At 39.8% G+C, this 13,670-nt stretch overlaps 1 protein-coding gene across 1 annotated transcript in view; it reads right to left on the bottom strand.

The window, feature by feature from the left end:
• Positions 1-770: 770 nt before the first annotated feature.
• The window catches only part of DNAI3 (dynein axonemal intermediate chain 3), a 247,185-nt gene continuing 234,285 nt past the window's right edge, over positions 771-13,670 (bottom strand). Inside the window, exons 19-21 of the mRNA XM_053693156.1 lie at positions 13,441-13,532; positions 2,279-2,401; positions 771-1,063 (exon numbers count right to left, since the gene is read on the bottom strand). Of these exons, the coding sequence (XP_053549131.1) occupies positions 926-1,063; positions 2,279-2,401; positions 13,441-13,532 (353 nt within the window). The 3' untranslated portion in view covers positions 771-925. The remainder of the gene's footprint in view (positions 1,064-2,278; positions 2,402-13,440; positions 13,533-13,670) is intronic.

The following is a 13,670-nucleotide window of genomic DNA, read 5'->3' on the forward strand; positions in this document are numbered from 1 at the left end:
CCTATACAATGAAAATGAATACATTTCTATAATGCATTACACTCTCTACTCCCCAGCACAGCACAAAGGTTTCCGCACACTACTGTGCCAACTAATCAACACACAATCTGCAACCTGTCCGCCTTTAAACTTACAACTCAAATGTATCTTGTGACCTGAGAGTAAAAAAACATCTTGGTGGTCCACATGTGACATCAGCTGCCTCTAACTCAGTGGTCTCAAACTACCAGCTCCAGGGCCATATGTGGCCCTCAACCTTGTTTATTAGATAAATCATTAATTAGGGCCCCTCATTTTTTGGGGGGTCCTAAGAAGAGTAACTAGTTGATGTTAAATAAATAAATGATAATAATAATGTTCTGTTCAGGCACTCACAAGACAACTATAAAGACAAGCATTGCCAATGTAGACTCACCTTCCACTGCTTGGATAAACGCCCTTTTTACACTGTTATAAAGTTCCAGTATGATCACTTGGCATTCACAAGATATATAGATGACTGTGTATGTCTAGTATGGGATTAGAAAATCTCACTTTGTGCTACTACTTAGAAAAATGTCACTTCCAGTTCCTAATTTAGCCAGTTCCAGAGGCCCCCACAGGAGAACACTTTGCTAGTGGCTCCCAGATATATTAAGCTTGATACCCCTGCTAACTGAACACCCGGTTATAGGTCAGTAAAATGTAAAAAATATTACTAATCAGGCATATTTACCCTGAATAATAAAGAAATACATCAACTGTACTCAAGAAAGCTCTGAAAACGCAAGTCTGATCGGTCATTGCAAAAATGTATTTTATTTTACATAGTAAATCAACAATTGAAAATCACACACTTTGCAATGTATTCAAATGAAAATATATAGGTGTAAAATCTATTATTTATATATTAAACACTATGATATGAAAACTGTATTCCTTCTGGTCAGTCTGATGCAGTTTCTGACACTTTATTAATGACAAGTTCAGCCATAAGTGATTTTTCCAACTCCAAGAAGGCCTCATATTCTTTGAGAAAGTGGTCCTCAAGTTGTTCCTTTGTTTTGGCAAGTGGGCTGCTTTCCTTCAAGGAAAAGAAAAGTTTACAAAAGTGAGAGACCAGACATCTGGTACCACATGCATTTATTTACATTTACATTTTTCTGCTATTTTAATAAGCCATTCCAATCCATCAGAAGAACTATGTTTTTGATTAATAAAATTGCTAAAATTAAGTATATATGAAGATGGAATTTCTAAAGGGTATTTCAAAGACCTTCCAAAAAGCATCCAACACAACATTGTCATCATTAAATCATAACTCTTCAAATTTCCTTGAGGCTTTCCTGGAGCTGGGGCAGAAGGGGCAGGTGGTGTGCTATAGGCAAGGCCAGACATGCCATGAGTGGGGTTGGGTTGTGTGAAATTGGGCATGTTGTGGTCAGAGCTGGGCTTCCCTTGGAAATCAGGACTTTGTCCTGCTGGAGAGACAGCGGGCATAGCTCCCAACCTGTGCCAATCCTGCAATATCCGGGACACTTGGGAGGTATGTAAATGAACATTCTGGAGTCCGTGCTTAAGATCTGTACATATTTTATGGTTTAAAAGAGTCGTTTGAGCTATACGTCTATTTCTTTATTAAACTGCATGAAGAGGAGGGCTCTCTGAAGAGAGCCGAAGAACAGAAGATTGCGGAGCGAAGGCGGGAAAGAAGAGGACGCAGAAGTCTGCCTAAGGATGAAGAGGGCCCAACGTTGGATCAACAGGAGCTGGAGTCCCCATCAACTGTGAGTAACATTTTTGGGGTTAGATAGGGTTTTTTTGGGGTAGGTTTCTTATTTTTAAGAATAGGGTTTGTTATTTTTAATATTTTTTTTTATAGGCTAGGTTTTTTAAAGTTAGATTTTGTTATTTTGTGGGGGTGGGGGTTACTTTAATATAGGGGGGTTTGTAACTTTTTTTTTTTCAAAAGAGCTAAAATCACTTTAGGCAATGCCCTACAAAAGGCCCTTTTACACTCTATCTAAATAATTAAATAAACATTTTGGGTTTCATGTCCTATTAAACATATTTAAAAACTAACATTTTTTATGGTGTGAAAAACTTGCAAATGTGAATGGGTTGGAATAGTTTTCTATGTGTATATACTAACACATTTGTAACAGACCTATATGCTATGTCATATGGCTATAAAATCCAGAAAATATATCACTTTCTTTTTCTAACCACTGGTTATTTATATATTATACCAACACAGCCAATGCAATTAACTAGTCCATCATGACGCTGGCACACTTACTTCATTTTTGTTGACTTCCTTCAATTCTAAATTTCTTTTTTCTGCAGCCCAGAAGTTTATACGCTGGTCATAATATTCCAGATGTTTGACTTCTCTTTCAAAGTAACGCTGAATGCTGGAATTCTGCACATAGAAAGAAACATTTATCAGTTCCTCTCAGTTTAATTTATATATTTATAAAGTTTAAAGGACTAAATCCCAGCGCTCCCTATGAAATCATCATAGGAAAACGCATTTTTTAAAGTGTTCCCATAATAAATGTTATGTTTTGATCGTCAATCCATTGATGGTACATAAACCTTAGTCATCCTGTTATTAGGAATTCTTTCTCCCTTTCTTTCAGAGAATTAATTTTGTTTTGCTCACCATATTTTCCATTATATTTATTTAAATGCTATAACGCAAATGGTGCATTGTATGTAACTAATGCACTATAAAGTAAGTAATCAACCTCAAACAGCAATGCAATGCAAAGCAAAATGATTGCCAAATATATACAAAAGATTGCTAAAATTGTTGCTACACATATAAAAATTTTTTTTTAATATAGAACACACATAGCAATTGGATATTTTGTTGTTAATAGTATTTAGAGGCCATTTGATATTAGTTTCCCAAATATGGGCCAGATTACGAGTGATGCAATGACAGTTACGCGCAATCGAAAAGGGGTTTATCGCTGGTGTTTGTACATATGTATTTATATGTATTTAGTAAATACTATTTACACATATATACACATATGTATACATATACAGATATATATATAGGGCATTGGAGTCCTTTGAAGTTAAGTAGGTGAAAAAATACGTGAGTACCAGCACAATATGGTAAAAAAATATTATTTATTGAAGACCCTTTAAAAATTAGCAACGTTTCGGGGTTAACCCCTTAGTCATGCCATCTGAGATGATACTCACGTATTTTTGCATACTTTCTGGGGTATTGCAGTTATCCCCCTATACCGAACATGAAAAACATATGTATGCAATATTAATTTTTAATAAAATGTTATACTGTGTATTTACTGTAAATATTTAACATTCCAATGTTCCGTAGACAGCAGAATATGTTCTATGTATTTTTAATTAGATATTCCTCTCTCTCTCTCTCTCTCTCTCTGTCTCTATATATATACATATATATATATATTTATATAAATATATATATATATATATATATGATAAAAGTAGCAGGGAAGGCACTCTACGTTTTAAATAACTTTTATTTAAAACGGAGAGACCCAAATAAAAATATAATTTATGCTTACCTGATAAATTCATTTCTCCTGTAGTGTAGTCAGTCCACGGGTCATCCATTACTTATGGGATTATATCTCCTCCCTAACAGGAAGTGCAAGAGGATCACCCAAGCAGAGCTGCTATATAGCTCCTCCCCTCTACGTCACTCCCAGTCATTCGACCGAAACCAAACGAGAAAGGAGAAAACTATAGGGTGCAGTGGTGACTGGAGTTTAATTTAAGATTTAGACCTGCCGTAAAAAACAGGGCGGGCCGTGGACTGACTACACTACAGGAGAAATGAATTTATCAGGTAAGCATAAATTATATTTTCTCCTGTTAAGTGTAGTCAGTCCACGGGTCATCCATTACTTATGGGATACCAATACCAAAGCTAAAAGTACACGGATGACGGGAGGGACAGGCAGGATCTTTACACGGAAGGAACCACTGCCTGTAGAACCTTTCTCCCAAAAACAGCCTCCGAAGAAGCAAAAGTGTCAAATTTGTAAAATTTTGAAAAAGTGTGAAGTGAAGACCAAGTTGCAGCCTTGCAAATCTGTTCAACAGAAGCCTCATTCTTAAAGGCCCAAGTGGAAGCCACAGCTCTAGTAGAATGAGCCGTAATCCTTTCAGGAGGCTGCTGTCCAGCAGTCTCATAGGCTAAACATATTATGCTACGAAGCCAAAAAGAGAGAGAGGTAGCCGAAGCTTTTTGACCTCTCCTCTGTCCAGAATAAACGACAAACAGGGAAGAAGTTTGACGAAAATCTTTAGTTGCCTGCAAATAAAATTTCAGGGCACGGACGACGTCCAGATTGTGCAGAAGTCGTTCCTTCTTTGAAGAAGGGTTAGGGCACAATGATGGAACAACAATCTCTTGATTGATATTCTTGTTAGTGACTACCTTAGGTAAGAACCCAGGTTTAGTACGCAGAACTACCTTATCTGAATGAAAAATCAGATAAGGAGAATCACAATGTAAGGCCGATAACTCAGAGACTCTTCGAGCCGAGGAAATAGCCATTAAAAACAGAACTTTCCAAGATAACAGCTTGATATCAATGGAATGAAGAGGTTCAAACGGAACACCTTGCAGAACGTTAAGAACTAAGTTTAAGCTCCACGGCGGAGCAACAGTCTTAAACACAGGCTTAATCCTAGCCAAAGCCTGACAAAAAGCCTGAACGTCTGGGACGTCTGCCAGACTTTTGTGTAAAAGGATAGAGAGAGCTGAGATCTGTCCCTTTAACGAACTAGCAGATAAACCCTTTTCTAAACCTTCTTGTAGAAAAGACAATATCCTAGGAATCCTAACCTTACTCCATGAGTAACTCTTGGATTCGCACCAATATAAGTATTTACGCCATATTTTATGGTAAATTTTCCTGGTAACAGGTTTCCTAGCCTGTATTAAGGTATCAATCACTGACTCCGAGAATCCCCGCTTTGATAGAATCAAGCGTTCAATCTCCATGCAGTCAGCCTCAGAGAAATTAGATTTGGATGTTTGAAAGGACCCTGAATCAGAAGGTCCTGTCTCAGAGGCAGAGACCATGGTGGACAGGACGACATGTCCACTAGATCTGCATACCAGGTCCTGCGTGGCCACGCAGGTGCTATTAGAATCATCGATGCTCTCACCTGCTTGATCCTGGCAATCAATCGAGGAAGCATCGGGAAAGGTGGAAACACATAAGCCATGTTGAAGATCCAAGGAGCTGTCAGAGCATCTATCAGTACCGCTCCCGGGTCCCTGGACCTGGATCCGTAACAAGGAAGCTTGGCGTTCTGGCGAGACGCCATGAGATCTAGATCTGGTTTGCCCCAATGATGAAGCAGTTGGGCAAACACCTCCGGATGAAGTTCCCACTCCCCCGGATGAAAAGTCTGGCGACTTAGAAAATCCGCCTCCCAGTTCTCCACGCCTGGGATGTGGATCGCTGACAGGTGGCAAGAGTGAGACTCTGCCCAGCGAAATATCTTTGAGACTTCCATCATCGCTAGGGAACTCCTTGTTCCTCCCTGATGGTTGATGTAAGCCACAGTCGTGATGTTGTCCGACTGAAACCTGATGAACCTCAGAGTTGCTATCTGAGGCCAAGCCAGAAGAGCATTGAGAACTGCTCTTAATTCCAGAATGTTTATTGGAAGGAGTCTCTCCTCCTGGGTCCATGATCCCTGAGCCTTCAGGGAATTCCAGACTGCGCCCCAACCTAGAAGGCTGGCGTCTGTTGTTACAATCGTCCAATCTGGCCTGCGGAAGGGCATCCCCTTGGACAGATGTGGCCGAGAAAGCCACCATAGAAGAGAATCTCTGGTCTCTTGATCCAGATTTAGCAGAGGGGACAAATCTGAGTAATCCCCATTCCACTGACATAGCATGCACAATTGCAGCGGTCTGAGATGCAGGCGCGCAAAAGGTACTATGTCCATTGCCGCTACCATTAAGCCGATTACCTCCATGCACTGAGCCACTGACGGGTGTTGAATGGAATGAAGGACACGGCAAGCATTTAGAAGTTTTGATAACCTGTCCTCCGTCAGGTAAATTTTCATTTCTACAGAATCTATAAGAGTCCCTAAGAAGGGAACTCTTGTGAGTGGCAATAGAGAACTCTTTTCTACGTTCACCTTCCACCCATGCGACCTTAGAAATGCCAGAACTAACTCTGTATGAGACTTGGCAGTTTGGAAACTTGACGCTTGTATCAGAATGTCGTCTAGGTACGGAGCTACCGCTATGCCTCGCGGTCTTAGTACAGCCAAAAGAGAGCCCAGAACCTTTGTAAAGATTCTTGGAGCCGTAGCTAACCCGAAGGGAAGAGCTACAAACTGGTAATGCCTGTTTAGGAAGGCAAACCTTAGATACCGGTAATGATCCTTGTGAATCGGTATGTGAAGGTAGGCATCCTTTAAATCCACTGTGGTCATGTACTGACCCTCTTGGATCATGGGTAGGATAGTTCGAATAGTTTCCATTTTGAACGATGGAACTCTTAGGAATTTGTTTAGGATCTTTAAGTCCAAGATTGGTCTGAAGGTTCCCTCTTTTTTGGGAACCACAAACAGATTTGAATAAAACCCTTGTCCGTGTTCCGACCGCGGAACTGGGTGGATCACTCCCATTAGTAAGAGGTCTTGTACACAGCGTAGAAACGCCTCTTTCTTTATCTGGTTTGCTGATAACCTTGAAAGATGAAATCTCCCTTGTGGAGGAGAAGCTTTGAAGTCCAGAAGATATCCCTGAGATATGATCTCCAATGCCCAGGGATCCTGGACATCTCTTGCCCAAGCCTGGGCGAAGAGAGAAAGTCTGCCCCCCACTAGATCCGTTTCCGGATCGGGGGCCCTCACTTCATGCTGTCTTAGGGGCAGCAGCAGGTTTTCTGGCCTGCTTGCCCTTGTTCCAGGACTGGTTAGGTTTCCAGCCCTGTCTGTAGCGAGCAACAGTTCCTTCCTGTCTTGGAGCGGAGGAAGTTGATGCTGCTCCTGCCTTGAAGTTACGAAAGGCACGAAAATTAGACTGTTTAGCCCTTGGTTTGGCCCTGTCTTGAGGCAGGGCGTGGCCCTTACCTCCAGTAATGTCAGCGATAATTTCTTTCAAACCGGGCCCGAATAATGTCTGCCCTTTGAAAGGAATATTAAGCAATTTAGATTTAGAAGTCACATCAGCTGACCAGGATTTAAGCCACAGCGCTCTACGCGCTTGAATGGCGAATCCGGAGTTCTTAGCCGTAAGTTTAGTTAAGTGTACTACGGCATCAGAAATAAATGAATTAGCTAGCTTAAGGACTTTAAGCTTGTCTATAATCTCATCCAATATGAGCTGTGCTAAGGGTCTCTTCCAGAGAATCAAACCAGAATGCCGCCGCAGCCGTGACAGGCGCAATGCATGCAAGGGGTTGTAATATAAAACCTTGCTGAACAAACATTTTCTTCAGGTAACCCTCTAACTTTTTATCCATTGGATCTGAAAAAGCACAGCTATCCTCCACCGGGATAGTGGTGCGCTTAGCCAGAGTAGAAACTGCTCCCTCCACCTTAGGGACCGTCTGCCATAAGTCCCGTGTAGTGGCGTCTATTGGGAACATTTTTCTAAATATAGGAGGGGGTGAAAAAGGCACACCGGGTCTATCCCACTCCTTGTTAACAATTTCTGTAAGCCTTTTAGGTATAGGAAAAACGTCAGTACACGCCGGTACCGCAAAGTATTTATCCAGCCTACATACTTGTTCTGGAATTGCAACCGTGTTACAATCATTCAGAGCCGCTAATACCTCCCCTAGTAATACACGGAGGTTCTCAAGCTTAAATTTAAAATTTGAAATGTCTGAGTCCAGTTTACTTGGATCAGATCTGTCACCCACAGAATGAAGCTCTCCGTCCTCATGTTCTGCAAATTGTGACGCAGTATCAGACATGGCTCTATTATTATCAGCGCACTCTGTTCTTACCCCAGAGTGATCGCGTTTACCCCTAAATTCTGGCAATTTAGATAGTACTTCAGTCATAACATTAGCCATGTCTTGCAAAGTGATTTGTATGGGCCGCCCTGATGTACTTGGCGCCACAATATCACGCACCTCCTGAACAGGAGGCGAAGGTACTGACACGTGAGTAAAGTTAGTCGGCATAACTTCCCCCTCGTTGTCTGGTGATAATTTCTTTAAATGTACAGATTGGCTTTTATTTAAAGTAGCATCAATGCAATTAGTACACAAATTTCTATTGGGCTCCACATTGGCCTTTAAACATAGTGAACAAAGAGATTCATCTGTGTCAGACATGTTTAAACAGACTAGCAATGAGACTAGCAAGCTTGGAAATACTTTTCTAAATAAATTTACAAGCAATATAAAAAACGCTACTGTGCCTTTAAGAAGCACAAAAAACTGTCACAGTTGAAATAACAAAGAACCAAAATAGTTATAGCAACCAATTTTTCACAGTAAATGTATTAGGTTAGCAAAGGATTGCACCCACCAGCAAATGGATGATTACCCCCTTAATACCCAAAAATCGGATAACAATTTAATTAATTAACGTTTATATCACAGTCAAAAAAACACTGTCACAGGTCTGCTGTGAGTGATTACCTCCCTCAAAACTAGTTTTGGAGACCCCTGAGCTCTGTAGAGACGTCCTGGATCATGGAGGAAGAAATAGGAAGACTGTTACTAAATTTTTACTGCGCAATAAAGCGCTAAAATAGGCCCCTCCCACTCATATTACAACAGTGGGGAAGCTCAGTAAACTGTTTTTCTTCAGAAAAAAACGACAGCCATGTGGTAAAAATCATGCCCATAAAGTTTAATCACCAAGTACCTCAGAAAAAACGATTAACATGCCAGTAAACGTTTTTTAAAATGAAAATTATGAAGTGTTATTAATAAGCCTGCTGCTAGTCGCTTTCACTGCAGTGCAGGCTCAAATATTACTTTAATATAGACAGTATTTTCTTAGTGAAATTCCATTCCCCAGAAATACCTCAGAGTATACATACATACATATCAGCCTGATACCAGTCGCTACTACTGCATTTAAGGCTGCACTTACATTACATCGGTATTAGCAGTATTTTCTCAGTCAATTCCATTTCTTAGAAAATAATATACTGCAACATACCTCCTTGCAGGTGGGCCCTGCCTGCTATCCCCTGTTCTGAAGTTACCTCACTCCTCAGAATGGCCGAGAACAGCAAGTGGATCTTAGTTACGACCGCTAAGATCATAGAAAACTCAGGCAGATTCTTCTTCTAATGCTGCCTAAGAACAAACAACACACTCCGGTGCCGTTTAAAATAACAAACTTTTGATTGAAGAAATAAAAACTAAGTTTAACACACCACAGTCCTCTCACACCTCCTATCTATTAGTTAGGTGCAAGAGAATGACTGGGAGTGACGTAGAGGGGAGGAGCTATATAGCAGCTCTGCTTGGGTGATCCTCTTGCACTTCCTGTTAGGGAGGAGATATAATCCCATAAGTAATGGATGACCCGTGGACTGACTACACTTAACAGGAGAAAGTTACTTTGATTATTACTGTCATTAGAAGTGCACCCCGGAGGCTGTTGTGTATGGAGTGCTGGTTCCCTTTACCTATGTATATATATATATATATATATATATATATATATATATATATATATATATATATATATAGGTATCAATATATATTTGTACACAGTACCATCATATATATATAGAAATATGTATTTATGAAAAAATAGAATATATCCTTTTATGTGAAGAACATTGGAATGCAAAATATTAATATTTTCATGTCGGGTTAGCGACTTGAGAAGATGCGATCGGGTTTGCACTTAAGTAGAGTGTTAAGTTTTTTTTCTTCTAATATTCACACTCCATTGACTCCCATGGGGGAATACGCAACTCGGTCACAATATTCTAACTTCGGCTTTTTGTGTGTGTCAGGTTAGCGCGTGAGCAAAACTTTTCCCCCCCACTGTTTTTGCTCCATTGACTTTTATGGAGGAATACGTTATTGTGCAAACGATATTCTAAGTTTGTCTTTTTACGAACCTCAGGTTACTGCACAAGCAAAAACTGTTTACTTTCAACTTGTAATACGAGCGCAAAAAAACATACTTTCTCTTGTAAGGTGTATCCAGTCCACGGATCATCCATTACTTGTGGGATATTCTCATTCCCAACAGGAAGTTGCAAGAGGACACCCACAGCAGAGCTGTCTATATAGCTCCTCTACTCACTGCCATATCCAGTCATTCTCTTGCAACTCTCAACAAACTAAACGTTTTTATATATACTTTGGGGATAAAACTTTATTGGGGCCTAGTTTTTTCCACATGGTTGGCTTCAATTTGCCTAGAAACAGTTTCCTGAGGCTTTCCACTGTGTTACTATGAGTGGGAGGGGCCTAGTTTTAACTGTTACAGACTGAGACATCCAGGAGTCCCCTGAATGCTACAGGACATCTCTAAAGGGCTCTTAGGCTTCCAAAATCGTTTGTTGGGGAAGGTAGGCCCACAGCAAGGCTGTGGCAGTTTGGTGTGACTGTTAAAAAACGTCTATATCGTTTTTTTGATCCGGTTTTTGAACTAAGGGGTTAATCATCCATTTGCAAGTGGGTGCAATGCTCTGTTAGCTTATTATACACACTGTAAAAATTTCGTTTGATTTCTGCGCTATCTATTCTTTTGCACAAGCGTCTGGCGGATGTCCCAGACGTTCAGGCATTTTGTCAGGCTTTAGTTAGAATCAAGCCTGTGTTTAAACCTGTTGCTCCACCTTGGAGCTTAAATTTGGTTCTTAAAGTTCTTCAGGGGGTTCCGTTTGAACCTCTTCATTCCATAGATATCAAACTTTTAACTTGGAAAGTTCTTTTTTTGGTAGCTATTTCCTCGGCTCGTAGAGTTTCCGAGTTATCTGCCTTACAATGTGATTCTCCTTATCTGATCTTCCATGCAGATAAGGTAGTTCTGCGTACCAAACCTGGGTTTTTACCTAAGGTGGTATCTAATAAGAATATCAATCAAGAGATTGTTGTTCCGTCTTTGTGTCCTAATCCTTCTTTAAAGAAAGAGCGTCTATTACACAATCTGGACGTGGTTCGTGCTTTAAAGTTTTACTTACAAGCTACTAAAGATTTTCGTCAAACATCTGCTTTGTTTGTTGTCTACTCTGGACAGAGGAGAGGTCAGAAGGCTTCGGCAACCTCTCTTTCTTTTTGGCTAAGAAGCATAATCCGCTTAGCCTATGAGACTGCTGGCCAGCAGCCTCCAGAAAGGATTATAGCTCATTCTACTAGAGCTGTGGCTTCCACATGGGCCTTTAAAAATGAGGCTTCTGTTGAACAGATTTGCAAGGCGGCGACTTGGTCTTCGCTTCATACTTTTTCAAAATTCTACAAATTTGATACTTTTGCTTCTTCGGAGGCTTCCGTTTAAGTACCTGCCTTGTCCCTCCCTTCATCCGTGTACTTTAGATTTGGTATTGGTATCCCACAAGTAATGGATGATCCGTGGACTGGATACACCTTACAAGAGAAAACATAATTTATGCTTACCTGATAAATGTATTTCTCTTGTGGTGTATCCAGTCCACGGCCCGCCCTGTCATTTTAAGGCAGGTATTTTTTTATTTTAAACTACAGTCACCACTGCGCCCTATGGTTTCTCCTTTCTCTGCTTGTTTTCGGTCGAATGACTGGATATGGCAGTGAGGGGAGGAGCTATATAGACAGCTCTGCTGTGGGTGTCCTCTTGCAACTTCCTGTTGGGAATGAGAATATCCCACAAGTAATGGATGATCCGTGGACTGGATACACCACAAGAGAAATAAATTTATCAGGTAAGTATAAATTATGTTTCTAGCAAAGTAAACACTCAAACGGGAGCGTTAAATAACGCTCCAACTTGTAATGTGGCCCTATATGTTTGGGTATTAACTGTGACACACTTTTTGTGTTATCTCAGTTTTCACCCAGGAAGATTTGCATCTTATGTCAATCATTTTGTATTATAAAATCTGGGTTTATCCTTGTAAAGTCATTTAAAGGACTTCTTTTTGGAATCATGATTAGGGTAACTAATAAGGTAAAATAGTGAAATAGAATATAGGGTGTTGGCAGTGCAGCCAAATCTCAGTGTGAACAATGCCGGATTGGCCTACCAAGTTACCAGGAAAGTTTCCGGTGGGCTGCAGCAGTTGGGGTTGAAAAGCTAGCTTTAAATGGGTAATTAATGGATGCAGTTGAGTTGTGGGGTGTCTATATAACAACAATCTTGCACTTTTATTTAATAAAAAGTAATATTTAATTCTGAAAAAATATTGGGGGAAGGAGTATCCTAGTACGCTTTTGATAGGACACCACATCTGCCATTAGAGTTATAGAGCATTGAAGTACCTTTTCTATCTATAGGTGCTATGTTATGCTAAAATGGCTATTTAAAGGGACACTGAACCCAATTTTTTTCTTTCATGATTCAGATAGAGCATGCAATTTTAATCAACTTTCTAATTTGCTCCTATTATCAATTTGTCTTCATTATCTTGCTATCTTTATCTGAAAAGCAAGAATGTAAGTTTAGAAGCTGGCCCATTTTTAGTTCACAACCTGGGTTGGCCTTGCTGATTGGACAGCACCAATAAACAAGTGCTGTCAAGGGTCTGAACCAAAAATTGGCTGGCTCCTTAGCTTAGATGCCTTCTTTTTCAAATAAAGATAGCAAGAGAACGAAGGAAAATTGATAATAGGAGTAAATTAGAAAGTTGCTTAAAATTGCATGCTCTATCTGAATCATGAAAGGGAAAATGTGGGTTTAGTGTCCCTTTAACCAATATCCTCTCTTTTGCCTACATGGTAATCTATAATATCTGTATCAACTCTGTAGTTTAAAATGAATTTTGGCCTTATTAAAATATCATCATCAGGACTTAAAAATAAGAAATAAAAGACAAAAAACAAACAATGAACCTTATTGTATTCACTATATCCCACATGTTGCGTAGCTGTATATATACTGAGTAAAGCAGACTTCACTTTAACCATTCATTGCAAAACACATGCCTAACATTTAGATTTCTAGAAGATATTTCATTTTTTTACATCTCTTTAATTAAAGAATATTTTTGCATTATTAAAACTGTAAGCATTATATGTTCCCTTGAAGGAAAGCAATTCTAATACAGCTTACAAAATATACATATAACGGTGGACACTACATATATCTTACATAAAGATTACAAAGTAATAATTGTCAGTAAGTAGCGTGAAGTTGTGATCGCATTTACAATGTAGTGTTTGCTTATTTCTTGTCCTTTCAAAGCAAACTTTTGTCCTGTGACAATCTGTTGCCTGTGACTTAGACGTGTAGTGTAAAGACCCAGCAGAAAGTATTTCCCATTACACAGGAAAACACAGGCACTATACAAACCTCATGAACAGAGGAATGACGTAATGTCCAAGGGATTTCTAATATATGCAGGGTCCCATTGTCATCGGTCACTGCCAGAAAGTGTTGCTTTGCTGTGATAAAGAAATGTAGGTTAAAACGCTTTTCATAGTTGTTGCAAGTAAAGTTTATTGAGCATTCAAAAAGCATCCGATTAGTGAATGTGATGAGTTCTACAAAAGCACCACTGTGCTACTGTGAACTACCAGACG

Source organism: Bombina bombina, chromosome 10, assembly GCF_027579735.1.
Source record: "Bombina bombina isolate aBomBom1 chromosome 10, aBomBom1.pri, whole genome shotgun sequence".
Lineage (NCBI taxonomy): Eukaryota > Metazoa > Chordata > Amphibia > Anura > Bombinatoridae > Bombina > Bombina bombina.